The following is a 19950-nucleotide window of genomic DNA, read 5'->3' on the forward strand; positions in this document are numbered from 1 at the left end:
GAAAGGATCCATAATTCATAAATTTAGAAAAATTGAAAAGTTTCTTAGAGGTTATCTAATGCAGCCCTTCATTTTACAGATACATTTGAGTATACCTCTGAGGTATTGCAGGTTCCATTCTTTATCACCTCAATAAAGTGAACATTGCACTTGAATCTTTTGGTTTTCCAATGCATATAAAATTTATGTTTGCATTAAATTGTAGTCTATTGAGTGTACAATAGTATTATGTCTAAAATGTATATAATTAAAAAATTTTATTTCTTAAAAAATGCTTATCATCATCTGAGCTTTTGGTTAATTGTAATCTTTTGACTGGTGGAGGGTTTTGCCTCAAAGTTAATGGCTGCTGACTTACTAGGGTAGTGGTGGTTGAGAGCTGGAGTGGTTGTGATAATTTCTTAAATTAAGACAATAAAGTTTGTCACATTGATTGACTCTTCTGTGCAACAGGCAGTACTGTTTGATAGCATTTTACCCACTACAATAGAACTTCTTTCAAAACTGGAGTCAATCCTCTCAAAACCTACTGCTGCTTTATCAACTAATTATATGTAATATTCTTCATTATTGTTGAGTCTCAGGGAATAGGAAGGCCCAAGGAGGAGAGAGATGGGTAACAGGCAACATTTATAGGTTAGGTTTGCTGTATTATATGGGCGTGGTTTGTGGCTCCCCAGATTACAATAGTAATTGCAATAGTAACCTCAAAGATCACTGATCACAGATCACCATGACAAATATAGTAACAACAACAACAATAATAATAAATAATGAAGAGGTCTGAAATCTTATAAGAATGATCAAAATGTAACATAGAGAATGATTTGAGTACATGCTATTGGAAAAATGGTGACCTATAGACTTGCAGGATTGCTGCAAACATTTAATTGTAAAAACAAATAAATAAATAAATAAATTCAATATCAGCTAGAAAGTGAACCATAATTAAACAAGGTATACCTATAAATTGGGAGCCAAAAAAGATGAAAGGAATTCAGTCATATGGCAAACAGAAAAGCTGGCAACTGAACCCATATCCTCTGAACGTTTAAGTCTAACTTATACTATCAAGAAACCTATAACTACTCTCAAAAGTAGTCATGCAGCTTACCTTTGAAAGACCTGAAGGTCTACTTTGGAGGCAAGCTAGAGGGAATAAAAGAAGGAAGAAAGGAAGAAGAAAGGAAAGGAAAGGGAAGGAAAGGAGGAAATAAGGAAGGAAAGGAAGGAACGAAGGAAGGAAGGAAGGTGGGAAGGAAAGAAAGGAGAGAGGGAGGGAGAAGTCAGGGAGGGAGAAAAGAACAAGAATTTATTAAGTGCTTAATATATGCTTAAGCAGTATGCTAAAGCTTTACAAATATTATATCATTTGATCCTCACAATACCCGTGGGAGGTATGTGTTACTTTTTTTTAACCATTTTACAGTCAAGGAAATTGAGGTAGAAAATGGTTAAGTGACTTGCCCAAGGTAATATAGATAGTAGATGTCTTGCGTGAGATTTAAACTCAGGTCTTCCTGACTCCAGTTCTAGAATTTAATCCCATGGGAGATGGGGGATTTAATTGGCAATCATTTTCTTATAAAATTCTTTATATGTTCTGCATTTCCTGCATCTACCTTTCCTCAGTCTTTAACTCCTCTGAATAAAAATTGAAACCAAATCCCACAAAAATTATAAAATATTATTGAACAAGTAAATAATATAACTCTCTGGCTATCAGTCTAGACTTTTCTGAGTGATCATGATCTCTAAAGTTTCTGATGAGAACAGGATTCAAGCCTCTCCAAGATGAGAAGTATTCACTGGTTTTACCATTGCCCTGTGTGGTTCATCTCTCTGACACTGATAAAAAGTGGTTAAGTGACAGAAACTTCAGAGGAGTGGGGACTGTTTATAAACTTTTGTATTCTTTGACAACACAACTATGTTTTGCAATAAATAAAACATTAGCAGTACTGTCAGGAAGACCTAAGTTCAAATTCAGCCTCAGACATTCAATGGCATTGTTACCCTGGGCAAGTCACTTAACCCTATTTGACTCAGTTCATTCATCTGTAAAATGAACTGAAGAAGAAAATATCAAATTATTTCAGTATCTTTACCCCAAATCCTCAAATGGGGTCACAAAGAGTCAGAAACAACTAAAACAACTAAATAACAATGGTTTAAATTGTGCACAAATTTGACATATTTGCATGGTTAAAAGAAAATTTCTGGGGGCAGAGCCAAGATGGCGACATGAAGGGATTGAGTCTTAGGAGCTCTCTGATAAAAACTCATAAACTAAGGACTCTAACTAAACTTTCGAGAGACAGAACCCATAAAGGGACCCAGTGAGGCAGTTCTCCTACTCAAGGTAACCTGGAAAAGAGCAGAAAGGCTCTGCTCCCTGGGGCCAGAGGGGCGGCCCGCCAGAGGGGTGGCCCGCCAGAGCAAAAGAACTTCAGCCTCCAGTAAGCAGCTCCAGGGCGTTGGGAGCCTCAGCTCACAGCAGCGGGGGTCTCCTGAACTGCACCCCGGGGAGCACCGGCACAAAGTGGGCGAACAGTGGGGGACCTCTGCCAGAGCAAGCACCTGGAGCCCAGCCCTCAGGGCACACAGGGAGCAGCTTGGTCTTTCTGCAGCCCAGACCCAACACAGAAGCAGGCAGAGCCTGTAAGCAGGAGCCCCCAGGGCATGAGCCCATTGAGCTGAGGGAGGGGAGTGAAGAGAGACTGCAGAGCTCTGTCCTCTGCCCCTGGAACAGGACTCTGGAGCTCTGACCACATTCAGATCCTGATCGCAGTCTAGCCCCCCCCCCCCATAGAACAGCAGGGCTCCCCCCCACCTCAGCCCCATGGCAGAGGGAAGTGCTTATGGTCACTCACAGACTAGGAGGGAGGACAGAGCCTCACACACTGAGACCCTTGTGGGAGTGTCCCAAAAGCTCAGGAAGCACCCCCCAAAAACAGGCTTAGGCTGGGAAAATGAACAAACAAAGAAACAAGAGGAAGACCATTGAGAAATATTTTGCAAATGAGCCCAAGAAAGATCAAAATACTCAGTCTGAAGATGAGGAAGCACAAGCTCCTGCATCTAAAGACACCAAGAAAAACAGAAATTGGACTCAGGCTATCACAGAGCTCAAAAAAGACTTTGAAAATCAAATGAGGGAGTTGGAAGAAAAACTGGGAAAAGAAAGGAGAGAGATGCAGGAAAAACATGAAAATGAAGTCAGCAGCTTAGTCAAGGAAATCCAAAAAAAATGCTGAAGAAAATAGCCTGCTAAAAAACAGTTTAGGTCAAATGGACAAAACAGTTCAAAAAGTTATTGAGGAGAAGAATGCTTTAAAAAGCAAAATTGGCCAGATCGAAAAAGAGATAAGAAAACTCTCCGAGGAGAATAAATCCTTCAGACAAAGAATAGAATTCAGGGAGATTGATGAATTTACCACAAATCAGGAATCAATACTTCAAAACCAAAAAAATGAAAAATTAGAAGAAAATGTGAAATATCTCATTGAAAAAACAACTGATATGGAAAACAGACTTAGGAAAGATAATTTGAAAATTATTGGAATACCTGATAGTCATGATCAGGAAAAGAGCCTTGACATCATTTTCAAAGAATTACTACAGGAAAATTACCTTGATATTCTAGAAGCAGAGAGCAAAATAGAAATGGAGAGAATCCACCGATCACCCAGAGAAAGAGATCCCAAAAAACCAACCCCTAGGAATATTATAGCCAAGTTCCAGAACTCCCAAGTCAAAGAGAAAATATTACAAGCAGCCAGAAGGACACAGTTTAAATATCGTGGAGCTGCAGTCAGGATCACACAGGACTTAGCAGCAGCTACATTGGAAGCTCGTAGGGCTTGGAATACAATATACTGGAAGGCAAAAAGAGCTTAGAATGCAGCCAAGAATGAACTACCCAGCAAGGCTGAATGTCCTCTTCCAGGGAAAAAGATGGACTTTCAATGAACCAGGGGAATTTCAAAGGTTCCTTTTGGAATGGCCAGAGCTGAACAGAAGGTTTGATCTTCAGATACAGGACTCAGGTGAAGCATGGAGATTGGAGGAGATGGGGGGAAATAGGAGGGACTTAATGAGGATGAACTGCATGTATAGAAAAATGATACTGATAATATTCATATGAACCATCTCAGTTAATAGAGCAGGTAGAGGGAGCTTTTATAGTGGAAGCACAGAAGAAAGCTGAATTCGAAGATAAAATATGGTGTAAAAATGGAGTCAATGAGAAAAAAGGGAAATGGAATGGGAGAAAGAAAAAGGAAAGGGGGAATAGTCCAAGCTATTTCACATAATAAGATTTTTTTATTACAATGAGCTATTGCAATGATATGGAAGGTGGGGAGGCAAGGGGGAATGAGGGAACCTTTGCTCTCATCAGAGATGGCTAGGAGAGGAAACAGCAAATATACTCAATGGGGTATAGACAACTGGAGTAAGAAGGAGGGGGGAGCAGGGGGAAGGGGTGGGATGTGAATAAAGGAGGAGAGGATGGACCATGGGGGGAGAGTGGTCAGATATAACATAGTTTCTTTTTTTACTTCTTGCAAGGGGCTGAGATTGGATGGCCTGCCCAGGACCATAGGGCCAGATGGATTCTGGGCCTAAGGGGTGGTATGGGGGCTCAGGGCTTCTTGGCCCCAGGACCAGGGATCTGTCTGCTGCGCCACTCAGCGACCCTACAGCAGAGTCAGAGTGAAAGGAGAGAAAAAATATAGTACATGGTAGTGGAGAAATAAGAAAGGAGGGAGTTGTGATCAGCAATGGCAACATTGGAAAAATATGGAAGTAACTTTTGTGATCGACTTATCATAAAGAATGTGATCCACTCATGACAGAGTTGATGGTGTTGGAACAAAGACTGAAACACATTTTTTGTTATTATTTGGGGGAGGGTACAGGGCAAGTGGGGCTGGGTGGCCTGGCTGGGGCCACATAGCAGGGTGATCATTGGATGTCTGGGGCCGGATTTGGACCCAGGTGCTCCTGGCTCAAGGGCCAATGCTCTGTCTGCCACCCAGCCACCCCTACTATTATTACTATTTTATTTTATTTTGGGTCTTTTTTTTTTCTTCTTTTTGGTTTTTGCAGGGCAGTGGGGATTGGGTGGCTTGCATGTCACATGGCTGGGTGATTATAGAGTTTACGAAGCTGGATATGGACTCGGGTGCTCGTGGCTCCAGGGCTGGTGCTTTGTCCATTGCACCACTTGGCCATACCTACAATTATTACTATTATTTTTTTTAATTTTAATTTTTTTCTCCCCCTTTACTTTTTTTGCCCAAGCAAGTCTATCTATATTCATGGGGGGGGAGGGGTATTTTGTTTACTTGTAAAAAAAGTATATTTTAATAATTTAAAGAAAAACATTTGTACAAAATGCGAATAAAAAATAAATTAAAAAAAAGAAAAAAAAGAAAATTTCTCCCAATTTTTGGCATATCTGTTTCTTTTCTTTTCAACTTTTCCTAATTTGGCAGCTTTCTGATACTAAGTGACTCTGTCTTTGGTCCTTGTTTTTCTTTATATTCTTTTCTTTCATTCTTTTACTTCCAAGTCTTCATTTTTCATCTCTCTCTGCTAATTATTTGTTGAGCTATATATTAACCATTACTCTCTACCATCAGTTTCAGTTCTACTTTTCCCATGGTTACTGTACATCTCCACCTACAATTTAAAATGAACTCAGGTCCTAGCTCTTCCTAAAACAATCATGATTTCTGTTAGCACTATCGTCTAAAGACAGTGAGATGAATCAGTGGATAAAGTGCTGGCCACGAAGTCATGAAGACCAGATTTAAAATTCTACCTCGTGCTATGATTCTGGGCAATTCATTTGACTTCTGTTTGGTTCAATTTCTTAAGATATAAAATAGGGATAGTAATAACACCTACTCCCATAATTGTTGTGAGATTATCTTGAGACAATATTGAAAAGTCTTTGGCAAGTCTTAAAGTTCTGTATAAATGTTGGCATCATAATCATTATCATTTATCATCCTTTCTGTATTCAGGCTCAAAATTTTCCACTTTTGACTCTTTTCTCTTCCTTTCCTACCATATTCAAACTCTTGCCAACTCCAGTTGAATCTACTTCTATAACATTTCTTGTATCTGTTCCCTTTTCTCCCCAAATGCTGCCATCATCCTAATTCAGAACCTATTATCTCTTATCTGAGCTAATATAATAGCCTTTTAACTGATCTATCTGCCTCTCTCTGCTCCTTTCCTTTTTATAATTAATCTTTCACAGAGTTTGCCAAAATAATCTTTCTAATGAATGTATCTGAGCATATCACTGACCACGATAAAAATATTTAGTAGCCTCTTTTATTTCATATATGATAAAATATAAACTAGTCAGCATGACATTTTAGGCTTTTCACATTCTGATTCCAACCTTCTTGCTAGTCTACTGTGTGTATGATTTTATTTTCCTCTCATCAATGACCTAGGCCATTTATGATTTACCTGTGGTCATATAACTAGCATGTGTTATAAGCCACATTTAAACCAAAATTCTGTTTATTCCAGGGTCAGTTTTATAAATACCATATTTCTCAACTTTTCCAATACACAATTTGTATTCAAGATTTGTTGAATTAATATTTTGTTTTGTTTTCAAAGGTTATGAAGATTATGGGGATTATTGGAGAGGAAATTATGAAGTTGAAGAACAAGGTGCATATGCCTATAGTCGTTCTCAGCTGATGAAAGATGTGGAAGATACATTTCAGGAGGTAGCAAACAGTTCAATGTCACTTTCATTTGCACCTGGTGCTGAAAACTGGAGCCACAGGGTGGTGGTGGATGATTAATTAGAAGAGAGAAATAATGTCTAGTGGAACGATTTTTCCTTTCCATCCTTCCAGTTCTTTGTAGGTGTCCTCAATTCATAAACTCATAGAATTTTATCATTAGGAGAGTCTGAGGATATCTAACCCAATTCCCTCAGTCTGTCAATTTCGACAGGTGAGGAAAAGCTATAGAAGTGCCCACCTTTACTCGCTATTCTTTATTTCTCTTCTGCTCTCAAACAGTAACTGAAAAATGGGATCAATCCCTTGACCTTTTTTTCCAACAGTATTTTCTTCCCATCTTCAAACCTTATTCTTTTTCTTCTTTATTGATTTTTCATTTTTTGCCTTAAGAAGGCTTCAGGGAAGTTCCTATGGACAATTTGCAAGTTTCCTATCCTTTTCCTTTGACTCTTGGAGCTTTTTTCAAATTTTTTCCTTCCTATAACTCAACTTTCTGGCCAATCCCCATCTTCTTAGAGATGAGAAAATGGAGGCCCAGAATGTTCAATGATTTTTGTAAGATTTATCTAACTAAGACTGGGTTGTCAAAAATCAAATCAGGCAACATCTTAAAAATGATGTATTTCTTCAGAGAAGTTCTGAGTATAAATCCATAAATCTAAGCCTGGGGTAGAATGAATTGTCATAAAAAAGGAATAGAAGAAATACCTTTGGTTTTTCCATACTTCTCAGAGTGGGAGAAAAATTTTCCTCATATGCTAATAGTGTATAACAAAGGTCTAACTTCTGAAATTAGGAACATGCGAGGAGAGCATGAACTGCTGTATACTTTGCTGTCCTTCATATTTTGTTGATTTTTTTCAGATAAAACCACTGTATGAACAGCTACATGCCTATGTGAGGAGAAAGATGATAGCCACCTATGGATCTATAATCAGTGAAATTGGGGGTCTTCCTGCTCATTTGCTTGGTAATAAAAGACAATCTGCAATCTTTTTATGATTTATGTTTGGTTTTGTTTTTTGTTTTTGGAAGGCAATAGGGTTAAAGTGACTTGCTCAAGGTCACACAGCTAGGTAATTATTACGTGTCTGAGGCTATATTTGAACTCAGATCCTCCTGGCTCCAGAGCCTGTGCTCTATCCACCACACCACCCAACTGCCCCTGTTTTTACAATTTATTTAAATTGGTCATGGGGTGTTTTTTCCCTTTGGGCACAGGAACAAACAGAGCCTTAATGACAGAGTTGAAATTTAGAAAAACTTGTATTTAGAAATTTTTGTGTTTCCCAAGCCCAGATCTGGCATCTAGACATAATTGAATCTTCATCTGATTAATTAAAATAGTAATTTATATCCCCAGAGTAGTGTCCCTATTTCATCTAACTCCCTTTCCTCCCATAATTAAACTCCTCTCTCCATTTAATATATCTTTATTTTTTAAATTTTTTAATGTATCTTTAAAAGTTGATTTTGAAGTTAGATAATCTGCAGGTTTGTTCCTAAATTGAGTATTGTGAAGCTTGCCTCAGGCATATCACAAAATTGCTAGTTATAGATCTAAGGACTAAAACCCTTTGATGATCAAAAAGGATTTAGTACCAGAAGGTAGACACAGATCAAAATGAATTGCCCACACAATGGCCTTTTCTCAGAGAAAGCCAATAGCAACAGTTCTGTCCTGTATCTGGAAAATACATCAATTAGTAAATCTATAAGCATTTATTATACCCCTTTGGTGTATCAGGCATTGTGCAAGGAACTTCAGATCTCAAAATGGAACAAATTTTTGACCCTGAGGACCTTAAATTCAATGGGGGTAGCCAACCTAGATATTTTTTCTTGTTTCTCTTGTTGTCCATTCCCTCACCTAGTAAACCCTAAAATACAAAAATAAAAACAAACAAGCAAAAAAACTAAAACATTGTTGCATACCCAAGCAGTTAGTTCACAGTATCACAAATCACAAATCAGAAAATGTTTATTAGAGTGGAAGAGAAAATTTTATTGAATAAATAAGAGATTCAAAACTTAAAAGCCTTGCTCCAAAGATTCTAAATGTGTATGTTTTCTTTAGAGGTATGAGTATGCCTCTGGTTGAGGAGTGGACAGAGGCTCTCTGCCAATAATTTATAAATCAGGTGTTGTTTTCTGCTGCCCTCTTCTGTAAGTTTAGGGAACTCTTGTGGTCAGTCATTTTTTAACTTGTGTCCAATTCACTGTGGACACAACTGGACACACTATTTGTATCCAATTCACTGGAGTAGTTCACCATTTGCTTCTCCAGATCATTTTATAGACAAGGAAACTAAGGCAAATAGAATGAAGTGATTTGCAAAGGGTCACATAGCTAGTGAGTGTTTGAAGGTGAATTTGAATTCAGATAGATGAACCTTCCTGATACCTAGCCCAACTCTTTATCCATTGTGCCCTATGGTAGCCCCTTAACTGACTTCTACAGGTAGCTAAAGAGAAATTCCTAGCAAGATGCATTGTCTTGCTTTCAGTATAGCTGCAAGGTGAGAGCAACTTTCCCCCACCCAAAAACAATAAAAACAATCATAGGAGCTTTCTGTTCTTGTAAACAAATTTTAGATCAGAATATTCAAAAGTTCTCAATTAGTCAGACTGAGAATTATCCTCTAATTATACTTAGTCCCTGTGTTTCTCTGCTTGGTACAAATACAATAGTATCAACCAAAGTCTCCTGTTAATTTTAGTTTCATAACAATCCTCATCACCAATTTTGTGTTTGCCAGAATCCTATTGCTTCTAACATGAAGGAACTCCCTTCACTCAAAGCACTGCTTTTTATTTGTCCAGACAATACTTGTTCTACCTCATTTTGAGCACTTGGATGGGAATTACTCAAAATGTCTCAAGTTGTCAGTATTCCCTGTCTTGAGTAGGTAATATGATTTGCCAGCAATTCTTAAGTCATAGACCACTATTATTCTACATCAGCTCAAAGGGAGATCAGGCTATGTCCCAGAATTCACTGCATCCTATACTGTTGACCCCTTCCTATCATTGGCTTCAGGTATGGGAAAAGTTGGGGAGTTGGAATGTGCAGAGGTGGGTAGACTTAGAGCAGCAGGTGCATTTCCTTGCTAGGTAATCCCAAGATCTGCTGGGAGGGAATTTACCCTTCCTTCTTGAGGTTTACAACCCAAGATGGATAACAGTAATAGTGGAAATCACTTTGGATATAGGGTCAGGAGTCAAGAGTTCAAATTTTGTCTCTGATACTAACATTTTAACTATGGATAAAGTCAGCAGTAATGATAATAACTAAACTATTATCTAAGCAGGACATAGTCTTTGGTTGTAAACTCAGAAAGGAATTCCTGTGGGCCACATATTGACTTGGAAAATTATAAAGTATCATTATCTATGTTGTATTGTATATATTTTTATTTTGTTAAACAATTTTCAATTGCATTTTAATCTGGTTTCAACCATCACCACTTGGGGTGTTTTGCAAAATATAGACAGTTCACTTCAAAGCCAGGAAGAACTGAGTTCAAATATTGAACAATGAATAAATCCATTTATGAAAGAAATAGCAAAGAGTTACACAGATAAGAATTGGACAGAAAATACACTTAGTCAGTGAATATTCTCTCTAAGAGTGAGATAGCGAGAGAAACCCCAATTTTACCCAAAGAAAAATTCCCTGAAATCTCTAGGGAGGCATGCTGAAAATCAGGGACATGTTAAACTGCTATCTCTTTTTATATGCCAGCAAGAGGGTCTCTTATCTCCCTACTAAAGAGAAGCTCTCTGAAGCTGTGTATATTGTAGAAATAATGAAGAATGCTTTGTATCTCTAAACTCTTTTGTCAACTCTCCCTCCTGAAAGCAAAGGAGTATCCTGCCAACATTCTCTCCATCAATTAGGAGAATTGAATACAAATTTCTCCAAATTTGACTGGAAACTTGGGCCCTATTATTTATTATCATTAATAATTATTAACCAATAGTTTTTTAGTACATCAGTCTGCAATTTTATAGACATGAGTTCTCTCTTCATCGATGCTGATTACATGTCCTCTATGACAAAGGAAATGACCATTCAAATTTGCTTTGACTTAAAAAATCATTACCTTGAAATCAACCTCTTCATGAGTCTTTCAAGATTTAGCTGAGCTGGTCCTTGGACAACGTCATATAACTAGGCTATATACTATTGTCTATCATATGCAAAGCACTGTGCAAAGAAGTAAAAAATAAAATAAAATGAAATAGTCCTCAAAAAATCTTCATTAGTGGAATATAGAGTAGAAGTTCTGAGTAGGAACTTTTTCTGCCCATAACATAAGCAGCATTGGGCCTAATAGTTAAATGGAAGCCTCAGAACAGATTCATTCAAATTCTATATAATTTTTATACTTTTAAGTTTTATTATCCCTACTTTGATGAATTTATGGATGATAGAGGAAAATATATGAGGGAGAACAAAAGGTATTAAGGTACGGACTTGGGCAAGATAAATGGGCAAGTGAGGAAAAAAGAATTTTTAAAATTCATAACAATGTCTGAAGAATCATGAACCTTACAATTCAAACATTATTTGGTAACTGTGATTTTTTTCTTGCCTTTCTTATGGCCTTGGCTGAACTTTTCTTTATTACAGGTGATATGTGGGGCAGATTTTGGACAAATCTATATTCACTGACAGTGCCCTATCCAGAAAAACCTAACATTGATGTGACTAACACTATGAAGGAGCAGGTATCTTGAGCATAATATTTGTAAATTTGAGTTTCAGCTTATTTCTATTAAATGCCCTCCTGCCTATCCGGTTTTAGTCATTGATATGAAAAGCTATGTAAAAAATGTATAGAAATTTCTAGACCAAATTAAAGTTTTCCCCATTGTGGCATTTTTCCTTTGTAAAATTAGATAGTATTGATATTTTGACTCTCAGAGTCATTGTTCTTGAGGATGAGCTAGTATTGATGTTTTGGTTCTCAGAATCATTAGTCTTGAGGTCCTTGAAAAATAGGTATAGTATTGATCCTTGCTTCATGACATTCAATTTCAGATTTCCCCAAATTTTCTGAGGAAGGAGATAGCTCTGATTGATTGTTTGACATCAGTATTACCAAAGGTTAATAAGTGTCTGACAATCATTAGGATGGAAGAATACAAGAATATCACCTGGACAGCTTTAGATACTTATTAATATTTAATTTTTATGTATTTAAAGCCAGGAAACTTGTCCTTGACATGAATAGTTCCCCTCCCCTACTGAATTCTGATTTAGTATCCACACAATCATTTATCTTAGGTTGATTATATATCAAGCAACAATAGTAAAGATAATGTTCTAATTTTTGATCCTATTATTATTCAAAAATAGTGACTAGATCTGTGATTTCTTTCCCACATAATAAAACATAAAATCCCATGTACAAAAAGCTTCCTTCTGAGGTCAGTTCTTCTGCATCTTGTATGTAGTCTCAGAATTTTGCCAAGAGCACTGAGAGATTAATGACTTGACTAAGATCATACTACCAAAATATATCAGAGTTAAGGCTTGATCTTTATGGCTCCAAGATTATCTAACTACAGTGCCATGGTGCCTCTTTGCTATTATCTTCTTAGCAGAATCCTCATCCAAAGAAAGGATAAATGGGAGGAAAAGACATGAGAATGGAACTTTTCTTTGTGATTAAAAGTTAGTCTTGAATATTTCAATTAGATCTTAGAGTTGAATGATCACTCTATAGTAGGAAAATCTTTTTTTCTGTGATTTCAGCTCCATAGGCAGAGTTATCAAGGTTGGCAGCACCCAGCTGTGGTTTCCCCTGCCCCATCCCATACCCTCCCCAAAGTTCCTAAGTCAGGGTTATCCCATATATGCCACTGAGATGTATCCAGCTTCCCATTAGACCATGGGATCTGGCAGAAGCCCAAGTACTATCATACCCACCCCCCTTTGAAACCACAGATGGCTTTATGAACCTTCCTTAAACTCTTGCTACATACTAACTTGATATTCTTAAACCTTTCAGAATTGGGATGCAAAAAGAATATTTGAAGAAGCTGATAAATTCTTTGTATCTGTTGGCCTCCCTCACATGACTGAGGGTTTCTGGAACAACTCAATGCTCACAGAGCCTAATGATGGCAGAAAAGTGGTTTGCCATCCTACAGCCTGGGATCTTGGGAAAGGGGATTTCAGGTACTGGTATCAGATTCTCATGTTTCTCAGAAAGTTTAGTTAGAAGAATATGAACATAGCTCTAACAACCCAGTGGTTGAGAGAATGGTGGAAATATGTAGCATTGTTTGGAGGCAGAAGAAGTGTGCATATGGAATCTGTGACTGTTTTGTCAGCCTGGTAGTATTTTTCTAAATTTGGTGACTTTGAAAGACTGTTATTAGGCTTCTTTTTAAAAAATCATGAAGAGCAAACTCCAAGCAAGGATTAGATGGCATGGACATTGAATGACTAATTTTAATTTGTTTTATTCTTCATTTAAATATAGGATTAAGATGTGCACAAAAGTGACAATGGATGACTTTTTGACTGCCCATCATGAGATGGGTCATATCCAGTATGACATGGCATATACTAACCAACCTTATCTACTGAGAAGTGGGGCCAATGAAGGGTTCCATGAGGCAGTTGGAGAAATCATGTCTCTCTCAGCAGCTACACCTACACATTTAAAAGCTCTTGGTCTCCTACCACCAACTTTTCAGGAGGATCCTGGTAAATTTTCATACTGTTTTGGGTTTTTTCCCCCAATGATGGAGACATACCCTGTATCTAATATACCATGTTAAACATCTATAACCATTGATCTGCTAGGGTTCAAAAGAAGGAAGGTGCAAAATGGGCCTAGGACAGTTTTCTTGGAAAGACTTAAATTGCTTTTAAAATTCCTTTCTTATTATTCACACTCCTGTCTCCATATAACAAAAGAAATAATAGAATCCTAGAATGTTAAGACGGCAAGAGACACAGGAGATCATCTAATAAAGGATTATTTTAGCAGGAAGGTATCCTTGGAGGTCTTCTCATCCAACCCCTCAATTTGTAAATGAAGAAACTGAGGCTGAGAGATATTTGCCTATGAACAAGCAGATCATGCATTAGTGGCAGAGCCCAGATTAAATTATTTTTAAGTTGATGTAACCAGATTTTGAGGACACTGCACTGCAGATAGGAGGAGGCTTCTTAAATGTAGCTGCATAAGACTTCTGGGAACTGTAAGTTCTGATGGACAGTATGTGTCAACTGATTTGAATGAGAACTCAAGTGCAGAAAATTTGATTTAAGTTTCATTGAAAAAAAGAATGAACACAGGGTAAGCAGTGCAAAGAATGATTGAAGTGGGGTAAGAGGGAGAGGGAGAGAGAATGAGAGAGAGAGAGAGAGAGAGAGAGAGAGAGAGAGAGAGAGGAGATAGGACTTGAAGGTGACAGATTGACAGATGTTTGAGACAATAGGGAAAGACTTCTCTGCATATCTAGGGGCTTTAGCCATATAATTCTTGTGAATTTTGATTTTTAATAATACTTTATTTTTCTTCAAATATTTGCAGTTTTAAGACAGTTTTTCTTTTTATGCTTCAAATTCCAAATCCTATCCCTCCTTCCTGCTCTCCCTCTCTGGGATGGTAATCAATAAGATATAGTTTGCACATATGCAATCATGTATAAAGCATTTCCATATTAGTCATTTTGTACAAAGACTTCAACAAAAAGAATGAAAGTGAAAAATAGTTTGCTTCAGTCTATAATCTGTTATGATTTTTTTATTAATAACTCTAATGAACCTTCCAATAGCAGAGATGACTAAATTATTTGGATATGGGTCCTCCGTTTTATTTTATCCCCAACTGAAACCATGAACTAATAGCTTAGGGAATGTAGTGAGGAGAAAATTACTTGGCAGTTAAGTGTTCTTTTTCATTATTTTTTCATCTGGCATGCTAAATAGAGTGAAGGTGGTGATAAGGGAGTAGGTTTATAAGGTGGTCAAGGAAAGGTATGATTTAGGAAGTGTGGTCATATCTCCATTTCAAAAACAGGACCCAGAGGAGGGAGGAAAAGAATATTGTCTTCTACTCTAAAGTTACAAATCTTGTCAGGTAGCACAACCTCCTGAGACACTTACATATTCATAGAAAATTAGAGCTAGAAGGAAATTTAAAAATTATCAAGTCCTGTTCCCTTCCTTTTATAAAAGAGAGATTAAGTGAATGAATATGCCATATAGGATCCAAACAATTTAGTGTCAGAATCAAGACAGGAAGCCAGATTTTTTTACCTTAATTCACTTCAACAAACATTTATTAATTTATTAAAGACATATACTTCAAAAAGGGGTGATTAAAATGATCTCTAAGGATCCTATTAGGCTAACAATGCTATGAATATGATTTTTTAAACTATTTAATACTAGAGCTAGCTCAATGGATAAAGTTCTATACCTAGAATCAGAAAGATCTGAGTTCAAATCTAGCCTTAGACACTTAATAGCTTTGTGACCTTAGGCAAGTCATTTAATAACCTCCCAGGTTTATTGTGAAGACCAAATGAATTAATATTTGGAAAGGGCTTAGTACAGTGGTTGGTACATAGAAGACACTTAATAAATATATCCTTCTTTTGTTGGTATCTTCATAAGAGGATTTAAAAAAAGATCAGGGAAAGTAGATGACAATTCAGGCTAGTGTTCACTTTGTTGTTGCTCATTCATTCAGCCATATCAGACTCTTTGTGACCTCATGGACCATAGCATGCCAGGTCATTCTATCTCCACTATCTACCAAAGTCTATCCAATTTCACGACACTGTCTAAACATCTCATCTTCTGCTGCCCTTGTTTCCCTATGTCTTCAATCTTACCCAACATCAAGGTCTTTTCCAATGAATCTTATCGTCTCATTATATTGTCAAAGCTTTAACTTCATTGTTTGACCTTTCCATGAATGACTTGAATTAATCTTTAAGAATTGACTTTAGTAATTAAAATCTTTAAGATTTAACCTCCTTGCTGTCCAGGAGACTCTCAAAATCTTCTTTAGTGCCACAATTCAAAAAAGTTCATTAGTTCTGGTGGAAAATGAGTTAGGTGAAAAGGTAGAAACTAATGATAGAAATAAAATTAATTAAGTAATAAAATTGGGCCTAACTTTCTCATATCAGAGATAATGAAAAAATGATTGTATTATTTTGTTATTATTGTATTATTTTGCATATGACTTATTGTGATCTAATAGAAAGAAAAGTTTGTATTGAGAAGTATTTAGCATCAGTTAGTATTCTTATCTTTATTTTCTATTAATAGTATTTTATTTTTCCAATTACATGTAAAGATAGTTTTCAGCATTCATTTTTGTAAGATTGTGAGTTACAAATATTTTCCCCTCTCTCCCTTCTCTCCCCCCTCTTCTTGACAGTGAGTAATTTTATATAGGATCTGTATATATATAATCATGTTAAACATATTTCCATAGTAGTCATTTTATGATAGAAGAATCAGAACAAAATGGAAAAAATCAAGAGAAAGAAAAAACAAATTTTAAAAAAGAGTGAAAATAGTCTGTTTTGCTCTACATGTAGACTCCATAATTTTTTTCTCTGGTTGTAGATAACATTTTCCATCACTTTGTCTTTTGGGATTCTCTTTGATCTCTGTATTTCTCAGAAGAGTTGAGTCTCACAATTTTGCTGTTAATGTATAGAATGTTCTCGTGGTTCTGTTCTCTTCACTCAGCATTAGCTCAAGTAAAGCCTTTCCAAGTTTTTTCTGAAATCTGCCTGCCAATGAGCTAATGTCTACTCTTTTGCCATTTTAACTTTCAGAGACAGAAATAAATTTTCTGTTCAAGCAAGCCCTCACCATTGTTGGAACAATGCCCTTTACTTACATGCTAGAGAAGTGGAGATGGATGGTCTTCAAGGGTGAAATTTCCAAAGAAGAATGGATGAAAAAGTGGTGGGAGATGAAGTAAGTAACAGATATTTATTGAGCCTTTGCTCAGAACCAGACACTGTGCTAGGGGCTATATTGTAGGAAATTATAATAAAAAGATATTTGCTTTTGTAGAGTTTACAATCTTGCTGAAGAAGTAGAAATTTTTAGTACTTAGGTGAATCTATGGTTGCTCCATGGATACAGATCAAAATCTACAACTTCTCATTAAGTATCATTTGTCCTGTCCATGTTTCCCAAGAAATCCAATGCAGAGACTCTATCCAACACTATAAGAAACTTTTCTTGTGTTATTTTTATAGCTCTTTGGCATTAATACATTGCTTTTACTGGCCAGCCTTGAAGGTAAGGCAACTAAAATATAAAAAAGCAATAATAAAAAAGATAACATGTAAGTACCCAGGATTGATGTAGACAATAGATGATATGAGGGCAGGTGGGAGGGGAGAGAGAGAGAGAGAGAGAGAGAGAGAGAGAGAGAGAGAGAGAGAGAGAGAGAGAGAGAGAGAGATCATTGGATCATTGCAGGCTAAATAAGTTTCATAGTAGAAACTGGGTTTGAGTTGAGTCATAAAGGATTTAGACAACTAGAGAGGAAAGGAGAGGAAACTGAAGAAGGGGGAAAATCATGGGGTAACATGAACAAAAGAATAGCGGTTTGGGCAAAGTTTTATAGATATTAAAGAGATGAGATGAAGTAATCTGTTTCTAGGGTAGCTTGTTGACAGAAGAGAGAGCTTTGAACCTGGAATATGGAACAGGCTTAACCCTGTTTGTCTCAGTTCCCTCATTTGTAAAATGATATATCACTTCAGTATTTTGGCTAAGAAAACTCCAGTAGGATCATGAAGAGGGAGGAATGTTTGAACACCAACAAGTAGTCTTTTCACATTAGAAATCAATTCCTACTTAGCTACATTTAAAAAAATGTGAAGTTTATTAAATCAATATTTCTTTGTGACCAATAGGTAACTCTATCTCTATAATCTAGTTCTAGTTTTTAGTCCAATTTCATTGAGACTATACTAATTTGATTTAACAATACCAAGTGAAAAGTGAAAAATTAATTTACATTAATCCAGATTGACTCAAGGGAATTTTTTCCCTGAATTGATAGAATTAATGAATAATTTGGTGTCAGGGAGAGAAGGAAGGCCAAAAAAAGCCCTTTATGAGATTCTTATGCTCTATATGTCTCTTAAATAGATTTTTATTCATAACAAGAGGTTTGACTGAGTCTTTATTTTCCAAGTTATCAGATCTGAGAGGAAGACTAGATTTGGAGTCAAAGGATGTGAATTCAAATCCCATCTGTGCAATTTAACACCTTTAATCAAGTCATTTCCCTCCACAGACCTTATTTTTTTCCTTTAAAAAAAGAAAACGTAGGACTAAATGTCATCAAAGGAACCATCTCTGACTAAATCTATGACTACCATTTGTGAAAACAAATAGTAAAGTATAGAATATTCTGCCAGTTTAAATTCAAAACTATCAAACAGTGTAACTGATAATGAAGTCTGTGATATTAAAGAGATAAAAATATTAGAAATCTAGTCTCAATTTTTCTAGCTGTCCTTATCATACTTGAAAAGTATATGTGATTTCAATATATAATGAAATATTTTGATCTTATTGCTATTTGTTTTCTCTCTGATGATAGACCAAATAAAATTCACATTGGTAAGAGATTCTGAAGATAACAAATATTATAAAATCACTAAAACTGTTGAGTTAATTTTAGTGGTTAAGTTTTAATGAAGAAAAACCTAATGATGTGCTGTTGAATGTGGCCAAGCAGCCTTATTTATCTAAATAAGAAGAATGATAAGAATGATAATATAACCAAAGTCTAATAACCAAAGTCTAATGAAGTCATTGACTGTGACTTTGTTCTGTATGATCTGTGGTGAGAAATTAGTAAGGAATCACAGTGAAAAAAATTAATTCTGAGAAAAGTTTATTTCTAAATCTTGCTAATCTGACTCAATTATGACCATTTAATGACAAATTGTGTGGAACAATCTCCTTGAAATGCTGAGTAATCACTTCTAAAATGATTTAATTTTGACCTTCCCTAATGATGTTCAACAGATAATATTAATTAGAAAAATAGTCTCAATAGTTGCTAATGACATTTCTATAAATACCACCAGGATCAAATATCCACTTTTGTGCTGTATTTTGACAAGTGAATATTTTGTCTCTTCAGATACTATAAACAGTTGATACCCAGTTTATTTTTTAAATCAGTTAATATCATCTTTGACATTCTTAAATTGTTTGGTGACCAATTTCTCAATCATCATACTTTTTGACCTCTCTGCAGCCTTTAACTTTGTTGATCACTTCTCCTTGGATCTTTCTTCTCTTTAGATTTTCAGGAAACCCTACTCGCCTGATTTTCCTCCTACTTCTTTGACCATACCTTCTTAGTCTCCTTTTGCTGGATCCTGATCCAGATCAGAGCCGCAAACCATAGCCGTTTCTAAGGATTCTTTCCTGGACCCTATTCTCTTCTCCTTCTATATTATTTTACTTTGTGATCTCGTTAGATGCCATGGATATAATTACTATCTCTAAACTGGTGATTCTCAAACTTTCCTATTCTGCTCTAATCTTTCTTCTGATCTAAAGTCTCACATCTCCAACAACCTTTCAGACATCTCAAGCTTGATGTTCAGTAGATACCTTAAATTCAACATTTTCAAAACATAACTCATTATCTTTTCCATAAACCCTTCCTTCCTTATTACTATAGAAGGCAACATCCTTCCAGTCCCTCAGGCTTGCAACTTAGAACACCTCAATATCTTACCACTACCACCATCACCTCTATCCAAGTTATTGCTAGGATGTGTCAATTTTATCTCTAAAACTAACTTTAATTTTTTTTAAATTTTACCTTCTTAGAGGGCATCTTGTGCAAAATACACTAATAGATAATATTTAAGGCAGCTGGGTGGCAAAGTGGATGGAGTACTGGAATGGGGAGGGCCTGAGTTCAGAGCCGACCTCAGACACCTGATGGTTACTTGGTTATGTGACCTTGGGCTGGTCACTTTAACCCCATTGCCTTGTAAAATAGCAAAAACAAAAACAAAGAAGATAAGATTTCACAAGAAATAGGGTTCCAACTGAAGTCTTTGAAGTCACTGTTAGCTGAACAATCACAGTTACAAAACAAAACTATTCATTTTGGTTTTTAGC

The 19950-nt window shown here is 36.3% G+C and overlaps 1 protein-coding gene across 15 annotated transcripts in view; it reads left to right on the forward strand.

Annotated features, from left to right (window-relative positions):
- The window catches only part of ACE2 (angiotensin converting enzyme 2), a 106799-nt gene that overhangs the window by 67774 nt on the left and 19075 nt on the right, over positions 1–19950 (forward strand). For all 15 annotated transcript variants that reach the window (XM_074192383.1, XM_074192392.1, XM_074192380.1 and 12 more), the window contains 6 exons: positions 6649–6761; positions 7647–7752; positions 11419–11516; positions 12803–12972; positions 13280–13506; positions 16611–16755. In XM_074192383.1, coding sequence (XP_074048484.1) covers positions 6649–6761; positions 7647–7752; positions 11419–11516; positions 12803–12972; positions 13280–13506; positions 16611–16755 — 859 coding nt within the window. The remainder of the gene's footprint in view (positions 1–6648; positions 6762–7646; positions 7753–11418; positions 11517–12802; positions 12973–13279; positions 13507–16610; positions 16756–19950) is intronic.

Source organism: Macrotis lagotis, chromosome 6 (genome assembly GCF_037893015.1).
Source record: "Macrotis lagotis isolate mMagLag1 chromosome 6, bilby.v1.9.chrom.fasta, whole genome shotgun sequence".
Classification (NCBI taxonomy): Eukaryota; Metazoa; Chordata; class Mammalia; order Peramelemorphia; family Peramelidae; genus Macrotis; species Macrotis lagotis.